At 40.0% G+C, this 17,024-nt stretch overlaps 1 protein-coding gene across 5 annotated transcripts in view; it reads left to right on the forward strand.

Moving 5' to 3' along the window:
• Git (ARF GTPase-activating protein GIT1) overlaps positions 1-17,024 on the forward strand; it is a 68,892-nt gene that overhangs the window by 9,491 nt on the left and 42,377 nt on the right. For 3 of the 5 annotated variants that reach the window (XM_076180589.1, XM_076180591.1, XM_076180592.1), the window contains exons 6-10: positions 1,557-1,794; positions 6,720-6,862; positions 10,472-10,575; positions 13,852-14,246; positions 16,758-16,781. In XM_076180589.1, the coding sequence (XP_076036704.1) occupies positions 1,557-1,794; positions 6,720-6,862; positions 10,472-10,575; positions 13,852-14,246; positions 16,758-16,781 (904 nt within the window). Of the gene's footprint in view, positions 1-1,556; positions 1,795-6,719; positions 6,863-10,471; positions 10,576-10,942; positions 13,181-13,851; positions 14,247-16,757; positions 16,782-17,024 lie in introns of those variants that run through there. The other 2 variants (XM_076180590.1, XM_076180593.1) reach the window with 2 other exon arrangements.

Here is a 17,024-nt window from a genome sequence, read left to right on the forward strand (position 1 = left end):
CAGTTGTATATCAGGTGGCTGGCCAAGGTGTGTTTAGTCATCGCTAGTCAATGCTGGCATTGCATGCATTTTTCTTCAAAGAGGTTGTGTGATGGTCATGCAGCCAGCCATGGCTCACGTGGCTGGGTAGCATACGAGTCACCCGGATAGCCTCACAACTGATTCCCTTGGGAAGCCTCGGAGATCAAATATCATCATTCTTCCCATCTAAGCCCCTAGTGAATGGAAGGTCATTCCTGTCCCCCATCACATTGCTGGTCAAAGGTACTGCAGCTTGACATAGTGCTTCCATAGCAGAACTTACCAGCCAGCATTGGTGTACCCTCACTGCTTCATTGTAAGACAACATCCCCTCTTCCCTACCTGCACAGAAAATTTATAGATCAGACGAGATCATCCTTTCAGGATTTGGTATTGTAAAACATGTTTATATGAAAAAGTCCATGCGTCAGACAAAGAAAAATGAAAAAGGGGTTATCTTTTACTTTTAACACAAATAAGAAGATGAAAATTTTGTATGATACCTGACCATGGTATCAAAAGATGTGGGAGAAGAATGATATTACATACATACATACATATACCAAGGCTTTTTCCCCCTTCCAAGGGAGGTAGCCAAAAAGGGAAAGGTATAAAAACACTCCCACCCATTTCATCCCTAAATACACTCCACACCCCTCCCACCCTTCCTCTCATCTGAGCACCTCCTGGATGACGGGTCATCCCTGCACCCTGCCCACCGCCCTGGTGATATTAGTGATGTTAAACCTTCCTAGAATTTTAAATTGTTAACCACAAACTCTGAACACAATCTTCCCCAAGGGCCAATAGTTTTGTCAGGTGCTATGGTAGCAATTGCAAGGGGTTCCAGAAATGTGTTCAACTGTCACAGTTAGGAAATGACTTAGTATTTGGTTTGATTAGATTTTGACAAATATCAGATATCTTAAAGATGGGCCCCATATATAACAAGCATATCCTGTAATAATTTGTAGTTTATTTATCTATACCAAGGGCCTTTTCCTCCCTAGAAGAGAGGTAGCCAAGTCAAAAAGCACTTACCCATACCCATCCACCACCTACTTATTCTAAAAACTGACTTAAGGTCTGTATTGATTTTTCCAATGGAGAAGGGTTGTGTATGGATGATGCTGTGATGCATGAGGGGGAGTGGTTGGGAGATGGGGGGTGAGGAAGTATGTATTAGAAAAAATTTGACACAGCCTGAAGGGATTTCGCCCTTCTTCTCCTTTTCTGCATGAGGGGATGGAGAGCGGGGTGTCGCTGAATCTATGAAGCTGCTTTGCTGTGGATGTGCTGTGTCTTGAGACACTGCTTCTGACCCAGAACAGTGGACAGGATGCAGGGATGACCCATCATCCAGGAGGTGCCAAGATAGAGGGAGGGAGGAGGGTGGAGGGGAGTGGACTATATAGGAAATGGAATGTGTGGGAGTGGTTTCTATGCCTTTTTCTTTTTGGCTTGGGAAAAGCCTTTGGTATATGTATGTATGTATGTAGTATCACAATAGCCAATTTGTTTTTCTCTCTTTACAGTGAAGGAGGGTATCCTGAGATTGCAGCTAGACTGGAGGAATGTCAGTACGAGTTAACTGATAGCCTGGCTTTTTACCTTTGTGGTAGAAAACCGGATCACATTTCAGGTCAGCACTGGATCATTCCAGAGATGGCAGATTCATTAGATATGTCAGATCTTGCCAAAGAAGCACGAGTCAAGCTCCAAAACCTTCCGAACCACCTTTTTGAAGAACTTGCCTGTGATGTTTATGATGAGGTTAGTATATGGATAAAGAAAGAAGTGGCCTGTTTACAGATTTTGCTTAAAAATTGTATTATCTGAAGTGTGTAGAAACTACTGATAGCACATACAACACATAATGGAAGACTGCATTATACACAATCATGCATGCAAACAACACAACATACACTCTATAAAGGATTTGTGGGAAAACCCAGTTTCGGCTGTGGCATTCCTTGGGGAGACGGGATTGCTCAGACAGACAGTCTAGGGAACGACAACAACAACTGATAGCACATACATGCACATACCAATGGCTTTTTTCCCTTTACAAGGGAGGTAGCCAAAACTCAAATGCATAAATCCACTCCCACCCATTTCATCCCCACATACTCCACTCCCATTCATCACCCCTCCCTCCCTCTTTCCTTGGCTCCTCCTGGATGACAGGTCATCCCTTCATCTTGCCCACTGCCCTGGGTCAGAAGTAATGCAGCAAGGCTGCTTCATTTAATCGGTGACCCTCCTCTCCATCCCCTCATGCAGAAAAAGATAAAAAATGGGGGGGGGGGGGATTCCTTTGGGAAGCATCAAAATATTCACATATACTCCCATATTCCCCACCCACTCCCCCTCATTCATCACAGCATCATTCATACACAACCCTCCTCCACTCACTCCTATCTTCTGAGTTCTCTTTTCCTCAACAGACATTTCCTTCTTTCCCAATGGTCATTTTATCCCATCCATCCATCTTGTCCTTTGTTGCCCCAGTATGTTCACTCCTTCCACCTCTGCCTTCCACACCTCTTTTATTAATTTTTCTTTACTCATTCTTTCCATGTGTCCAAACCATCCCAATACTCTTTCATCAACCCTATTTCGCAACTACCTTTCCACCCCTGCTCTCCTCACCTTGTTTCTCACTCTATCCAGCCTAGTAACTCCTACCATACCTCTCAGGTATTTCATCTCAAACATATTTAAACTCTCTTCCTCTCTTATGTTCCCATACAGTGCTGCTGGCACAATCACTCCTTCATACAATCTCCTCTCAGCATCCATTTCTAAATGTCTGTATCTCATTACATTTTTAATCCCCCAAGGCATTTACTTCTCTCAACCTATATTCTACCTCCACTCCTCCCTTTTCTGCCACATTTGCACCCAAGTACCTAAAGCTATCCACTTCCTCCAGAGTCTCTTCCTTAATACTCACTTCCAATTTGCTGCCATATTCTCCCCTTGTACATCTCATCACCTTACCCAGATTTATCTTCAACTTCCTTCTTTCGCACACCTTCTCAAACCTTGTCACTAACTTCTTTAATCCCTCCTCTGATCCTGCTATTAGTGCAGTGTTGTCAACAAACAACAACTGGCATATCTCCCACTTTTCTCCATTTTCTTTAACCATCTCCAATCCCTGATCCATTACCCTTGCACTTACCTCTTGCATCACCCCATCCATATATAAATTGAACAGCCAAGGCGATATAACACATCCCTGGTGAAGCCCCACCCATACCTCAAACCACTCATTCTTTCCATTTCAAATTCTAACACAGGTTCTACTACTCTCATAAAAACTCTTGACTGCTCTTACAGCTTTTCATGTGTCCTATATATCTGCAATACCCCCAACAATGCCTTCCTGTCTACCCTGTCATAAGTCTTTTCCAAATCCATAAAGGCCCAAAAAAACATCCCTAACTTTTCCCTAAAGCATTCTCACATATCTGCTTTACTACAAAAATCTGATCAACTCAACCCCAATCTGTCCTAAAACTACACTGTTCTTCACCAATTACTCCCTTTGTTCCTCTCCTAATCCTTTCAATCAAAACCCTCCCATAAACCTTTCCAAATGCACTCAACAAACTGATCCCTCTGAAACTACAATACTCACACTGGTCCCTTTTCCCTTGTAAAGCAGAACTATACAGGCACTCCTCCAATCCTCCAGCAATCTACCCTCTTTTAGACAACCTCACTAGCCAGTCCACCATCACTGTACCTCCCTTTTTTAGATACTCTGCATGACACCCATCAAACCCAGGTGCCTTTCCTGCTTTCATCATTTTAATAACTGCTTTCATCCCATCTTTCCTTATTTCTCCTCCATTTTCTTCGTTCATCAGTCATTTTCTTAGCACTTCCCACTGCAACTACTTTTCCCTCCCTATCCTCCTTAACATTTAGCAACTCCCTAAAATACTCTGCCCATCTTCCCCTTACTGCATCTTTTCCATTATCATCTCTCAATCTGCAACTTTTACCTTTTCTTTTCTACTTGATTTGCCTCCTTTTCCACTCATAATTTCTTTCCAAAACATCTTCTTATTACTTTTAAAAAATGTTCTCATACTTTTACCCCATTTCACACTTGCTCTCCTCTGCTTCTTTTATCTTATACTTTACTTATCGTCTCTTTTCTTGGTGCCTCCATTATGCGTTTCTTGTCCTATTTTATAACCATTCTGTGAATGCTCGTTTCTTCTCTTCAGCAATCTTCTTTGCCTCATCATCCCACCACTCACTACCCTTCCTTCTATTTCCTCCCATCCTCTTTGTTCCACATACCCTCTTTGCACACTTTGTGCCTTGTGACTCCCTCACTGAAATATCTCCATTCCTCCTCCACTCTTAGTTCTACTCTATCCTTCACTCCTTCCCATTCTCTCAGCTTCTTCTTGTACTCCTTTTCTTTATCATCAAAGCAGTTTACTCTAAGCACCTCCCTACCCTCTTACCATTTTCTCATTCTCCATCTTTCCACTCTCAATTTACCTTCCACCAAAAAATGATCTGATATTCCCTTACCCTCTCCCCTTAGAACATGTATATCCAAAACTCTTCCTACTCTTCTCCTAGTTACCACTGTATAGTCCATTAAAGCCTTATCTACCAACCCCCCATCGACCACCCTCTTTCATGTGTACTTATGCTTGACTTCCTAAAGACTGTATTTGCTATCATCAACTTTCCAGACACATCACCATCATCCCTTCACTATGATTTTTTCCTGGAACTCTACACTTCCCAACCATTCCGTCTATTGGTTCATTCCCTACTCTCGCATTGAGATCTTCCAATACCAATACATTGCCATTTCTCCCTAAACCCTCTATACACTCATTTAAATCTATCCAAAAAACCTCCCTTCCTCTACACTCGTCTCACTACCATGCCCATATGCACTTACAAAAACCCACATTTCCCTTCCCAGTTTCAACTTCATCCACATTAACATTGAAGAAACGTTCCACTCCAACACATGCTTACCTATCATTTCACTTATTAGTAAAGCCACCCCTTTTCCTCCTCATCCTCTCTTCACTCCTGACACCCTCCCAACTACACTCCCAAACTCAGAATCACCCCTCCCTTTCAACTTAGTTTCACTTAATGCCAACACTTCCATCTTCTCACAAACATACAGCCTATCTCTTCCATTTTACTCTGATCTGTACCACATCCACACACATTAAAAGACCCTAACCTTGGGCTTCTAGTTGGAGAACTCTTCCCAGACCTTCTTGTGCCCTTTTTTGCCCTTTTTTGATGCCTAGTTCTGTCCCCATCCCATTTTTGTCGCTTTCTACAACTCAAGTGAGAACACTTGGTGGCATTATTCTTTCTCCTCTGCCACATGGTTCAGCAAAAAAGACAATATTAAGAGTGGGGGGACAGCATAATGAAGGGACAATCACAGTATAATAAAGTAGCATCATTTCTCTATGAATAGAGATTTCCTCTATCACAGACAAAATGGTGTGTGGCTCTGGTCCATAGGAGCACCCCATATTGACCCAAAAGTATCAGCTGCATGCTACTGAGCAGCTTTTAACCCCACCATGATTTGCAGCTAATACCCCAGATGGAGTTCTCATGAAAGAGAACAAGCAAGGAGATGAATGAAAATCAGGAAAAAGTCAAATGTGGAGGTTAATAGGGATTTGTTGTGATAGGGAATTTGTACCCTCAGATTCTCCCTTGAATCTAGAATGCTGGTGCATTAGTATTGTAATTCAGTACTACTGCTTCACTTGGCCATGGAGGAGACACATTAAGGGGTAATGCAAACTTGGGTGATTTGTGTCTGATTTGTTGTAGTTGATACAACAAGCTATTTGAGTAGTAGTGGGTTTCCAGCCAATGAAACTCAAGACAACAAGGTACCTCTTTTTCCTCCAGCCTTACACTTTTAAGAGACTTCTGAAAAAGGCAAATAAACAGTTTATGGTTTCATTTGTTCAGTTTTAGAAGGGGAAGAGGCCTGTGGTACATAGACAGACATGCAATTGGATGTTAGTTGGGATGGATGAAGAGTGGGTGTATGTTTTGGCTGGGCCACCTTTCATTTAAGTGGGAAGGCTTTTTGATGTATGTGGACTCATCAAACACATTACATAGTTTGAAAAATAATTTAGACAAGCATATGACAAATGATATAGATATCTTTTTATTGTTTTAATCTTTATTTTCACATTCTGTGACTTGGCACATTGTGGCAAAGAATTATTATGTTGACAACTAGCTGTAATGGCCTAGCATTTTTATATTTCCAAATAACTTCTAATTTCTAACTAGACTTCTCAGAATTACTCAGACCAAACATATTGCTTGTATGGTCCAATTGGATCTTGATTTGAAGTATGTTCTTATCTTCTTATGTTCTTACATACGTGTGTGACATGCAGATGTGGAGTAATACCATGGGTCTCCTTTAGGAGAAACATAGGACTACATTTTGATTGATGTAGAAGGATTGCTTTGGGAACAAAAAGATATACTATATGTCTGTTATAACTAAAACCTGTACATGTGGCTGTTGTGTGCATCTTTGTCTAGTATATGAAAATCATGATCCAATGTATGAATTGTAAGTGTTGTATGCAGTAGACAAGCCTTGATGGTCCTAATTCTTGTATTAATTCTGATCAACATTTCAAACTCAGGTCGACAGAAGGGAAACAGACTCGATATGGCTCTCCCTACAAAATCAGAGTGCACTGGTCAGTGACAGGTGCACAGTTCCTTTCCTCCCTGTCAATCCAGAGTATTCATCCACAAGAAATCAAGGAAGACAGAAACTCGCAAGGTTAGTGTATTCCTCTACATGCATACATGTGTGTGTCCACATATATATATATATATATATATATATATATATATATGTGTGTGTCGTGTATTTTTACATACATATACCCCCTTAAAAGGGAGGTAGTCAAAGGCATAAATCCACTCCCACCCATCTCATCCCCACATACTCCATTCCCATTCACCACCCCTCCCTCCCTCCCTCTTTTCTTGGCTCCTCCTGGATGATGGGTCATCCTTGCATCTCATGCACTGCCCTGGGCTAGAAATAATGTAGCAAGACACAGCTCATACATAGCAAGGCCGCTTCATTTAATCAGTGACCCCCCTCTCCATCCCCACATGCAGAAAAAGAGAAATCCCTTCGGGCTGCATCAAAATATCATTCACACATACTCTGTCACCCCCTCCCCATCTCTTAACCACTTCCTTCCATGCAATACAGCGTCATTCATACACAACCATTCTCCACTCACCCCTGTCCTCTTCCTTCCTTCCTCAACAGACATTCCCCTCTTTCCCAATGCCCATTTTACCCCATCTATCTCATCCTTGGTTGCCCCCTCATGTTCACTCCCTCCACCTATGCCTTCCACACCTCTTTCTCTAATCTTTCTTCATTCATTCTATTCATGTGTCCAAACCATCCCAATACTCTTTCATCAACCGTATCTCCCAACTCCCTTTCCGCCCCTGCCCTCCTCCTCACCTCCTCGTTTCTCTCTATCCAACCTACCATACTCGTACTTCTCAGGCATTTCATCTCAAACACATTTAAACTCTTCCTCTCTTCTTTTATGTTTCATGTTTCTGCTCCATACAGTGCTGTTGGCACAATCACTCCTTCATACAATCTCCTCTTAGTGTCCATTCCCAAATGTCTGTTTCTCATTACACTTTTTAATCCACCAAGGCATTCACTTGCCTCCCTCAGTCTACATTTTGCTTCCATCTCCACTCCTCCCTTTCCCACCACATTCGCACCCAAGTATCTAAAGCTATCCACTTCCTCCCATCACTCCCTTAATACTCACTTCCAATTTGCTGCCATATTCTCCCCCTGTACATCTCATCACCTTACTTTTACCCACATTTATGATTGGTTGTATATGGATGATGCTGTGATGCATGGGAGTGGGTGGGGGATGGAGGGTTAAGGAGAGATTATGTGTGAATGATATTTTGATGCAGCATGGAGAGATTTCTCCCCATCTCTTTTTGCATGAAGGGATGGAGATGGGGGGGTCACCGATTAAACAAAACAGCCTTGCTGTGAATGTGCTGTGTCATGCTGCATTGCTTATGACCCAGGGCAATGGCAAGTTGCATAGATGGCCCATTATCCAGAAGGAGCCAAGAAGAGGGTGGGGGTTGAATGGGAGTGGAGTATGTGGGGGTGGAATGGGTGGGAGTGGATTTTATGCCTTTGACGAAGGACAGAAGATAGGGGTGAATGGAGAATGGTTGTGTATGGATGATGCTGTGATGCATGAAAGGGAGTTGGGTGGGGGATGGGGAGTGAAGGAGTATGTTTAAAAAATAAATTGATACAGCCCGAAGGGATTTCTCCCCGTCTTCTCCATTTCTGCATGAGGGAACGGAGTGGGGGTGGTCGCTGATTTAATGAAGGGGTCTTGCTCTGGACGTGCTGTGTCTTGCAACACTGCTTCTGACCCAGGGCAGTGGGCAAAATGCAGGGATGACCTGTCATCCTGGAGGAGCCAAGATGAGAGGGAGGGAGGAAGAGGTGGATGGGAGTGAAGTATGCAGGGATGGAATGGGTGGGAGTGGATTTTATGCCTTTGTGTTTTGGTTACCTCCCTTGTAAGGGGGAAAAGCCTTTGGTATATGTATGTATGTTTTTTGGCTACCTCCCTTGTAAGGGGAAAATAGTCATTGGTATATGCATGTATACATTTATTGGTTTCTTTTATTGTGCCTGAAAAATAATATTGTAATATTGTATTATTGATTAGTTTTAACACTCTCAATAGGTAAGTATGAAATAAACAGAAATTAAGTTCTTTCTTGGGTGGCAAGGTGCAGGTATGGGTAGGTGTATCACTGTAAAGTATCACGCAACAACAGATGAACGACTTAGATCAGACAACTGTACACAGCAATGGATGAATGGGCCATCATCTGGCTCTATAATGGACAGGATTTTTTGTCCACTAAATCAAAGATCCATTGCATTGGCATCTGTTAAATGGAGGGTCAAGTGTATATACATACACATGCACATTCATCCCATGTTATAATGGACAAAGGGAGGGAACATCAATCCGATAATGGCAGTTGTCTACTTACCAACACTATGTCTGTAGTGGCTAATATCATCAATCACATTACAAAAGAAAGAGGAATAATAGAGTATTGTACTTTTAATCAAGCACACCAGTTTGACAGTGTAAAATACCTGTATACTGTAAGTATACATCATAATACAATATATTAAAAAAAAATTGTTTAAAATCTGTGTTCAGTGTTGCCATAATTCTGGACACAGCACGTGGGATTTACAGACTGAGTTTGAATCGGCTGCAACAGATTTTCCCAATAATTTTTAAATGGAGGTGTGTTAGAATCTAAAAGATACCAAGATAAGAGGGTGGAGGGGAGGGGAGTAGAATAGGGATAGAATGGGTGGTGGTTTTTATGCCTTTGTTTTTTGCCTACCTCCCTTATAAGGGGGGGAAAGCCTTTGATATATGTATGTATGTGTTAGAATACATATCGTGTTAGAATGAGGGATGAGTAATATATATATATATATATATATACACATATACATAACATACATATGCCAAAGGGTATTTTCCCCCTTACATGGGAGGTAGCCAAAAAGAAAAAGGCATAGAAACCACTCCCACCCATTCCACCCCCTACATACTCCACTTCCCTCCACCCTCTTCCCTCCCTCACATCTTGGCACCTGTGTGTGTGTGTGTATATATATATATATGTGTGTGTGTGTGTATATACACACACACACACACACACACACATATGTACATATGCATACACACACATATGTGTACTAGGAAAGCTACCTCATTTCTTTTATGTAGAAATATCTTATTTTAAATGTATTTTCTCCATAAGAATTAATTTGATTATATGGGGGTTGCATTACATGACTACATAGCATTGAAGCAGTGAGGTTAAACCAGCTCCTGCTATTGGACCTTGTTGTGAAGGTATTGTTACTCATTGCATTGCCTTTGACCCGAGCAGTGTGGCAGGGACAGGGATGACCCTCCATCCATGAGGTGCTGATATGGGAAGGGTGATGAATGAGTTTTGGATGAACATGGGGTGGGTAGGTGCATTAACTCAGCTACCCCTCTTATGATGGGGAGAAGGTCTTATGGTATGTATGTTTGCTTGATTGTAGTGTACAATAAAGGGGCTACAATTACAGGGTCTCTTCTCTTTATCTCTAACCATTATACCCAGTTTTGGATTCATCTATGGGTTTAACATAACCTCCAGTTTCATGGAGGCCACGGATCTTCTGCAAGAGAGACCAGGGGCAACAGATTGGTTGATTGATGTGTTATAGAAAATTTTTCACATTTATTAACTGGAATATTGTTTTCTTGTACAGATTTAATGCTAGAGAGTTTGCCACCTTAATTATAGATGTCTTATCAGACTGCAAACGTAGACAAACTGGTATCTCCTCCCCAGCCACCACGCCAAAGGACAAAGGTAGGAGGAACAATGGGTGAATGTGAAAACTGTGTGAATGTCACACCTAACTTTAACACATCACCCCTTCTGTAATGTATTTATTTTGTAATTTTGTTGCCAATATTTGTAGCTAGCATTTTTCATGCTTGTTATATTTCCTTTATTAGGTAAAGCTATTTTGCTGTATAGAATTTCAGTTTTGTGTATGAATATTGCAAATAGTTCTTGGTATTTTGTTTTAATTTTCCATAGTTCATATTACTAATTTTGCTCAACCTCTTTGTGATTTGTTGATTTTTTTAATATAATTTATACTTTAAGCTTTCTAATAATTGAGCATTCAGTGTTCTAGATTTTATTTTCTTTTGTCTCTTGTTTCCCTTAGCAGCGGGATGGACTCCACAAGAGGGCGACAATTCCCTATACTTTTCCTCCTCTTCCTCTTCATCTTCATCTTCCTATTATTCTCCATCTAATGCATGTCATTCTGCTTACCACTTAACCACTAACCCCTGTTATGACAATGTTCTAAGTCCAGCTTTTGGGAATATGGGAGAAGGTAATAGTAGCTCTGAGGCAAATAGCATGGACATGATGCAAGGAAATCCACTCTACCATTCTTATGACGAAGTCAGCTGCTCACTTGATGCCTTAGATGCAATTGGAACAAATAATGATGATTACTGTAAACTCCCCTCTACAGGAGATGCAATGGACGTCAATGACTTTTCTAATAGTTCAGACCAACCCTCTTGTATTGGAGCGGAGTCAGGAAAATATTCAAGTGGGTTTAGTAGCAATAGTGGTATTTCAGGGGAAGACAATGATTATGATAGTGTTGCTGAGGATGAAGTAGAGCAGCTTTCTAGTTCATTCAGTGAAGGAATCTTAAGGCAGCATGATACTAATTACTTGACAAGAGATAGAGCTTGTGCACAAGATAAATCATCACTATTGGGTGTTGAAGACTTGGGCGCAGGAGCTGTAGGGAAGCCGCCAAGTGGGCCAAGGTCCCTCTTAGTACGCACTCTCACCCTTCCTCTCAAGTACGCTTCACAACATAGGGCTAGTCTAAGTAAAGTTTTTTCGAAATCCAGATCCCAGCCTTCAACACCTGAGTTGCCTAGGAAGAACCAATGCCCAAATAAAGCAAGTCATATGCATTTTGTAAATAAACCTAACATCAAGATTAATTGTGGACCAAAAACAAGAAGTTCGAGTACTCTAAGTCGCCAAGCTTCATTTAGAAAGCCCTTCTTAGACCAGGTGCAGCCACTTGCTCCTCCTTCCACAGCTCTAGATAGCTGGCCAAGTGAACCTTGTAACAATCCCATTCTTGAAACATGCGCCACATGTTCCAGGAATGTGGCAGCAAATATTCAACACATCAATTACTGGGATCAAGTAGAAAACCTTCCACGGGGCTACCTTAATAACATTGATCCTGATAAAGTGGTACAGTTGAAGAGCAAGGCTCGTGATGATTGTAAACTACAGTGATGAGAAATATAGGTTTTACCTAACAAAATGTTGAGATCAATAAACAGAAATGTAATATGATGAATAACAAGAAATAGATGAAGTTTATTGAATTATTTGCTTAGGTAGACATTTGCAAAACTGATATTATATATCAGTGAAGGGGAGCTGTATCAGATATACACAAACATTTCAATGGAATAGAATAACTGGACTTCACTGAGCAATTTAGTTCATAGCTTTTACATTTTTATAGATTGGTGTTTATTTTGATTTTTTATGCACTAAAAATTATTGTCTCGTGCTAATTGCGCTGAAGATCTAACAGGTGAAATAAAATTGATGAGCATGAATAGATATGTAGTTGACTTTTTAACCTTAACTAATAAAATGCTTCTTACTCAAAATAATTTTTCAAATTGGGAAGAAAGTTTTGATCCACAAGATTTTGTAAATAGTTAATTTTTACATTAGGAATATATTAGACTTCTTTTTAAGAATTATTAAAATCTAGTTAAAAAAAAGATTATAAGTAAGATGAGAGGATAATTATGCAAAGAAATTTTACTCTTGTTCCCTTTTCATAAGCAATCTGATCTCGAGAGTCGGGTGGCTCGGTCACTATCACTGACATAAGTCAATCAAAAGAATAAGCTACCCTAGTCAGAAGTCAAAAGTTTGCTGCTTAGGGCATTGAAGTATGATTTCAGATATACATTGGACATGACACTTTGTGTAAAAGATGAAGAGAGGAGTGAAGGGGGCTTGTACAGTGGAAATATTCCATATATTGTAGTTTTTTTTCTAGGTTGAAATTTTTTAAAAAATATACTTTGTAGATCATAATGAAATTTTGATCTTTGTGTGGAACCAGAAAAGGACTTAATTTAGGAATGATCACTTGTTTAGTTTTTTAACACTAACATTCATTTATTCATACCTCAAATTACTTTGGAGAAAAAAAAATAAATAAAAAGTTAAAGTTTTAAAGTTTGGTAAAGGACTCGGGTAATGGGGCCCAGACAACATCAAGTTGCTTTCCTCCACCCTCAATTTTGAGAAAATTAGGTTAATCTCAACATTAGGTCCACTTTAATGTTTGCATGTCCATAAATGTGTATGCTAAATAAATGACTTGATTATCCACTTGTTGTCTAATTACCTTAGTGCTCTAACTGCATCAAGTAGAAAACAAAATTCTTAAAGATTAATAGCATTGGTGTGGAAGAACTTTATTTACTGTAAATAGCTGTGCCTCACTGCACTGCATATGACCCAAGCAGTGTGATGAGAGGACAGAGGGGTTCTTCATCCCCAAGGTGCTGAGATGGGAGGGGTGGATGTGTGCTTTGACATGGCTACCTTCCATACAAGGGCAATTGGAGCCTGGGCATTTAATAAAGACTATATACATTATATATACTGCAGATAAATCAGCATACTCATGACAAATATGTTATTAATTTTCTTTGCGAATTTTGTTTCCTCATGGGTCATTATCTTTGTGGTTGATTTGTAATGTTCATTGGCATTTTGTAATTGTAGTTTGATACTCTTTCTTCTCCATCTCCTCTTGTTTTCTTATGCTGTGGTCTTAGGGCACAGACCCCCTCATGCTGTATGAGGGCAGTGGTGGTTGGATGTGATGAATGCTTAATGTGTAAGAGTAAAGTAGAAGATAGGATTTCAATAACTGGTATTTAAGCAAGTTTAATTGATGGTGTAAATTAAATAAGTTTGTAGGTTTAAGCAAGAGCATTGTGAGCATGATTAAACAAGAATAACTATTTTTCTTTTCTTCTCTTTCTCTTCTAGAACCCAAAGATGTGACGCTACTGCTAGCTAACTCAACTAAAGTAACCCCCCTCCCCAACAACAACAACAACACAACTTTAAACAATCACAACCTTTTACAAAGCAACTGTAAGGTAGCCAGCAATAATATAGTTTCAAACAACACCAACACTCTGACAACAGTGACTGCGGGTGGGATGCAATTATCTGACAGAGACCAGACGGCACAGGGGGTCATCCATGTAGCAGGTGCACATGAGAATGACGATGAACCACTGTATGATTCAGTGGCTTCAGAAGATGACTACACATACTTAGAAAATATCCAGAAATTATCCCAGCAGAGAGAGATTCTTGCAGAACAACATCGACAGAAACATCCATGTTTCATGGAGGCAGTAGATTATGCTGATGTGGTTAGTATAATCCTCTGTAATTTGACATTAAACTATATTCTTATAGTTTTATGATAATAATCTGAAGACATTTCACATAGTGTAGGTTGCAATAGATTGTATATTTAAGTTTATTCAAAAGATTATGATTAAGGGATATAGTGTAAGACTAGCTTTCTATTTGACTTTACATTTGATGTTTTCTTATATAAAATTATAGAAAGGTCATACATCTGTTTATATTGACAGGGAGATGTAAAGGCAAGAAGTGTGGAGTAACAATTCACTGTGTTTTTTTTTTTTTTTTCCCATTGTGTAACTAGGGACTGTGTTGAATGTCGGGAAGTGGCATAATGTCCCAGGATGCCCCAGTAAAAGCCAATAAAATTTTGGGACAAAGTATCTGTGCTTTTGTCATCTATATTGCTAATAGTTTTTTCATACAGAGGATGAAATTTTTTGTTTTATCTTTCCAGCTCAGTAACAGTATTATTGTTACATTTATGCATATAATGCAGAAATTTCTTTATCTATATAAATTATTCTTTTATACAGTAGTTATCCTTTTTTTCTAAATTGTATTGTTGAATTATGTTTCTAAGGGTAAAACTATAGTTTTTAGCAATTCAATTATGCAAACTTTTTTTACGAAATAGGGGTATTCACAAAGAAAAATCCAGTATATTGCAACTTTTTGACATAGAGTAATAAGTTAACAAGATAGTTTTTATCAAAGCTTCTAATTCCCCAAAGAAAATCAACAGATCACTGTTTTTATTCATTTTTCTTCTTCCCCCCAATGAATTTCAATAAAAGTTGGCACAGATAATTTTTATGCTGGCTGTTTACCATTTATAGTTGGGAGGGCTTATGGGAGGGTCTTGATTGAGAGGATTAGGAGAGGAACAGAGGGAATAATTGGTAAGGGACAGTGTGGGTTTAGGACAGGTAGGGGTTGTGTGGATCAGATTTTTGTGGTAAGACAGATATGTGAGAAAGTTATAGGAAAAAGTAAGGATGTTTTTTGGGCTTTTATTGATTTGGGGATTTGGAAAAGGCTTATGACAGTGTAGACAGGAAGTCACTGTGGGAGGTACTGCAGATATATGGGATATGAGGAAAACTTAAGAGCAGTCAAGAGTTTCTACACGAGTAGTAGAGTTTGTGTTAGAATCAGAAAAAGAGAGAGTGAGTGGTTTGAGGTAAAGAGGTGAGACTTCATTAGGGATGTGTTATGTCGCCTTGGCTGTTCAATTTATACATGGATAGGGTGGTGCAAGAGGTAAGCAAGGGTAGTAGGTCAGGGATTGGAGATGGTTAAAGAAAATGGAGAAAAGTGGGAGATAAGCCAGTTGTTGTTTGCTGACAACACTGCACTTGTAGCAGAATCAGAGGAGGGATTGAGGAAGGTAGTGACAGTTTAGGAGGGTGTGCGAAAGAAGCAAGTTGAAGATAAATGTGGGTGAAAGTAAGGTAATGAGATATACAAGGGGAGAAAGTGGCAGGGAACTGGAAATGAGTATTAAGGGAGAGAGACTGGAGGAAATGGATAGTTTTAGATACTTGGATGTGAATGTGGCAGGAAAAGGAGTGGAGGTGGAGGTAGAATGTAGATTGAGAGAAGCAAGTAAATGCCTTAGGGGATTAAAAAGTGTAATGAGAAATGGACATTTAGGAATGGATGCTAAGAAAAGATTTTATGAAGGAGTGATTCTACTGACAGAACTGTATGGAGCAGAAACATGAAATATAAGAGAGGAAAAGTTTGAATGTGTTTGAGATGAGGTGCCTGAGAATTATGAGGTTACTAGGCTGGATAGAGTGAGAAATGGGGGTGGAAAAGGAGTTGGGAGATAGGGTTGATGAAAGAGTATTGGGATGGTTTGGACACATGGAAAGAATGAGTGAAGAAAAATTAGTAAAAGAGATGTGGAAGACAAGATGTGGAAGGAGTGAACATGAGGGGGCAACCAAGGATGAGATGGATTGATGGGGAAAAGGGGCATTGGGGAAGAGGGAAGATGGGAGAAGACAGAAGATGGGGTGAATGTAGAATGGTTGTGTATGGATAAGGGGGAGTGGGTGGGGGATGGGGGGTGAGGGAATATGTGTGAAAAATAAATTGATGCAACCTAAAGGGATTTCTCCCCACCTTCTCCATTTCTGCATGAGGGGACGGGGGGAGGGGGGGGTCGCCATTTTAATGAAGCAGCCTTGCTGTGGATATGCTGTGTCTTGCAACACTGCTTGCTTCTGGCCCAGGGCAGTTGGTGAGATGTGGGGATGTCCCATCATCCAGGAGGAGCCAAGATAAGAGGGAAGGAAGAGGGTGGATGGGAGCAGAGTATGTGGGGATGGAATGGGTGGGAGTGGTTTTTATGCCTTTGTTTTTTGGCTACCCCCCTTGTAAGGGGGAAAGAGCCTTTCCATTTACAGAAAAGAAAAATTATCTGTCTAGTTTAATTATTTCAATATATGTGTACCTACATCCTTAACTTCTACAAGTAACTAATTAAGGTGTGTCTTTTTTAGTCATGCTGGATAATATACGAACAGGTATGTTGAACGCTTATCTGGTACTAAAAGTAATTCAAAGGCTTTATACATTAAAATTTAAGTATATATGCTGGAGTTTTAAGAGTATAAAATGTGTTAAGAGTTATACACATTTAAAAAAGAAAAAGAAAATAAGACATATCTGGATGGGATGTTTGTCTTGTTCATTTCATAAATTTCCAAGTGTATGGGATGAGGGCTGGGAGTTGCCATATAATGAAGAATGAAGTGTTAATGGTAAAC

Source organism: Oratosquilla oratoria, chromosome 44, assembly GCF_046742065.1.
Source record: "Oratosquilla oratoria isolate Oo_2021 chromosome 44, ASM4674206v1, whole genome shotgun sequence".
In the NCBI taxonomy this organism is placed as follows: domain Eukaryota; kingdom Metazoa; phylum Arthropoda; class Malacostraca; order Stomatopoda; family Squillidae; genus Oratosquilla; species Oratosquilla oratoria.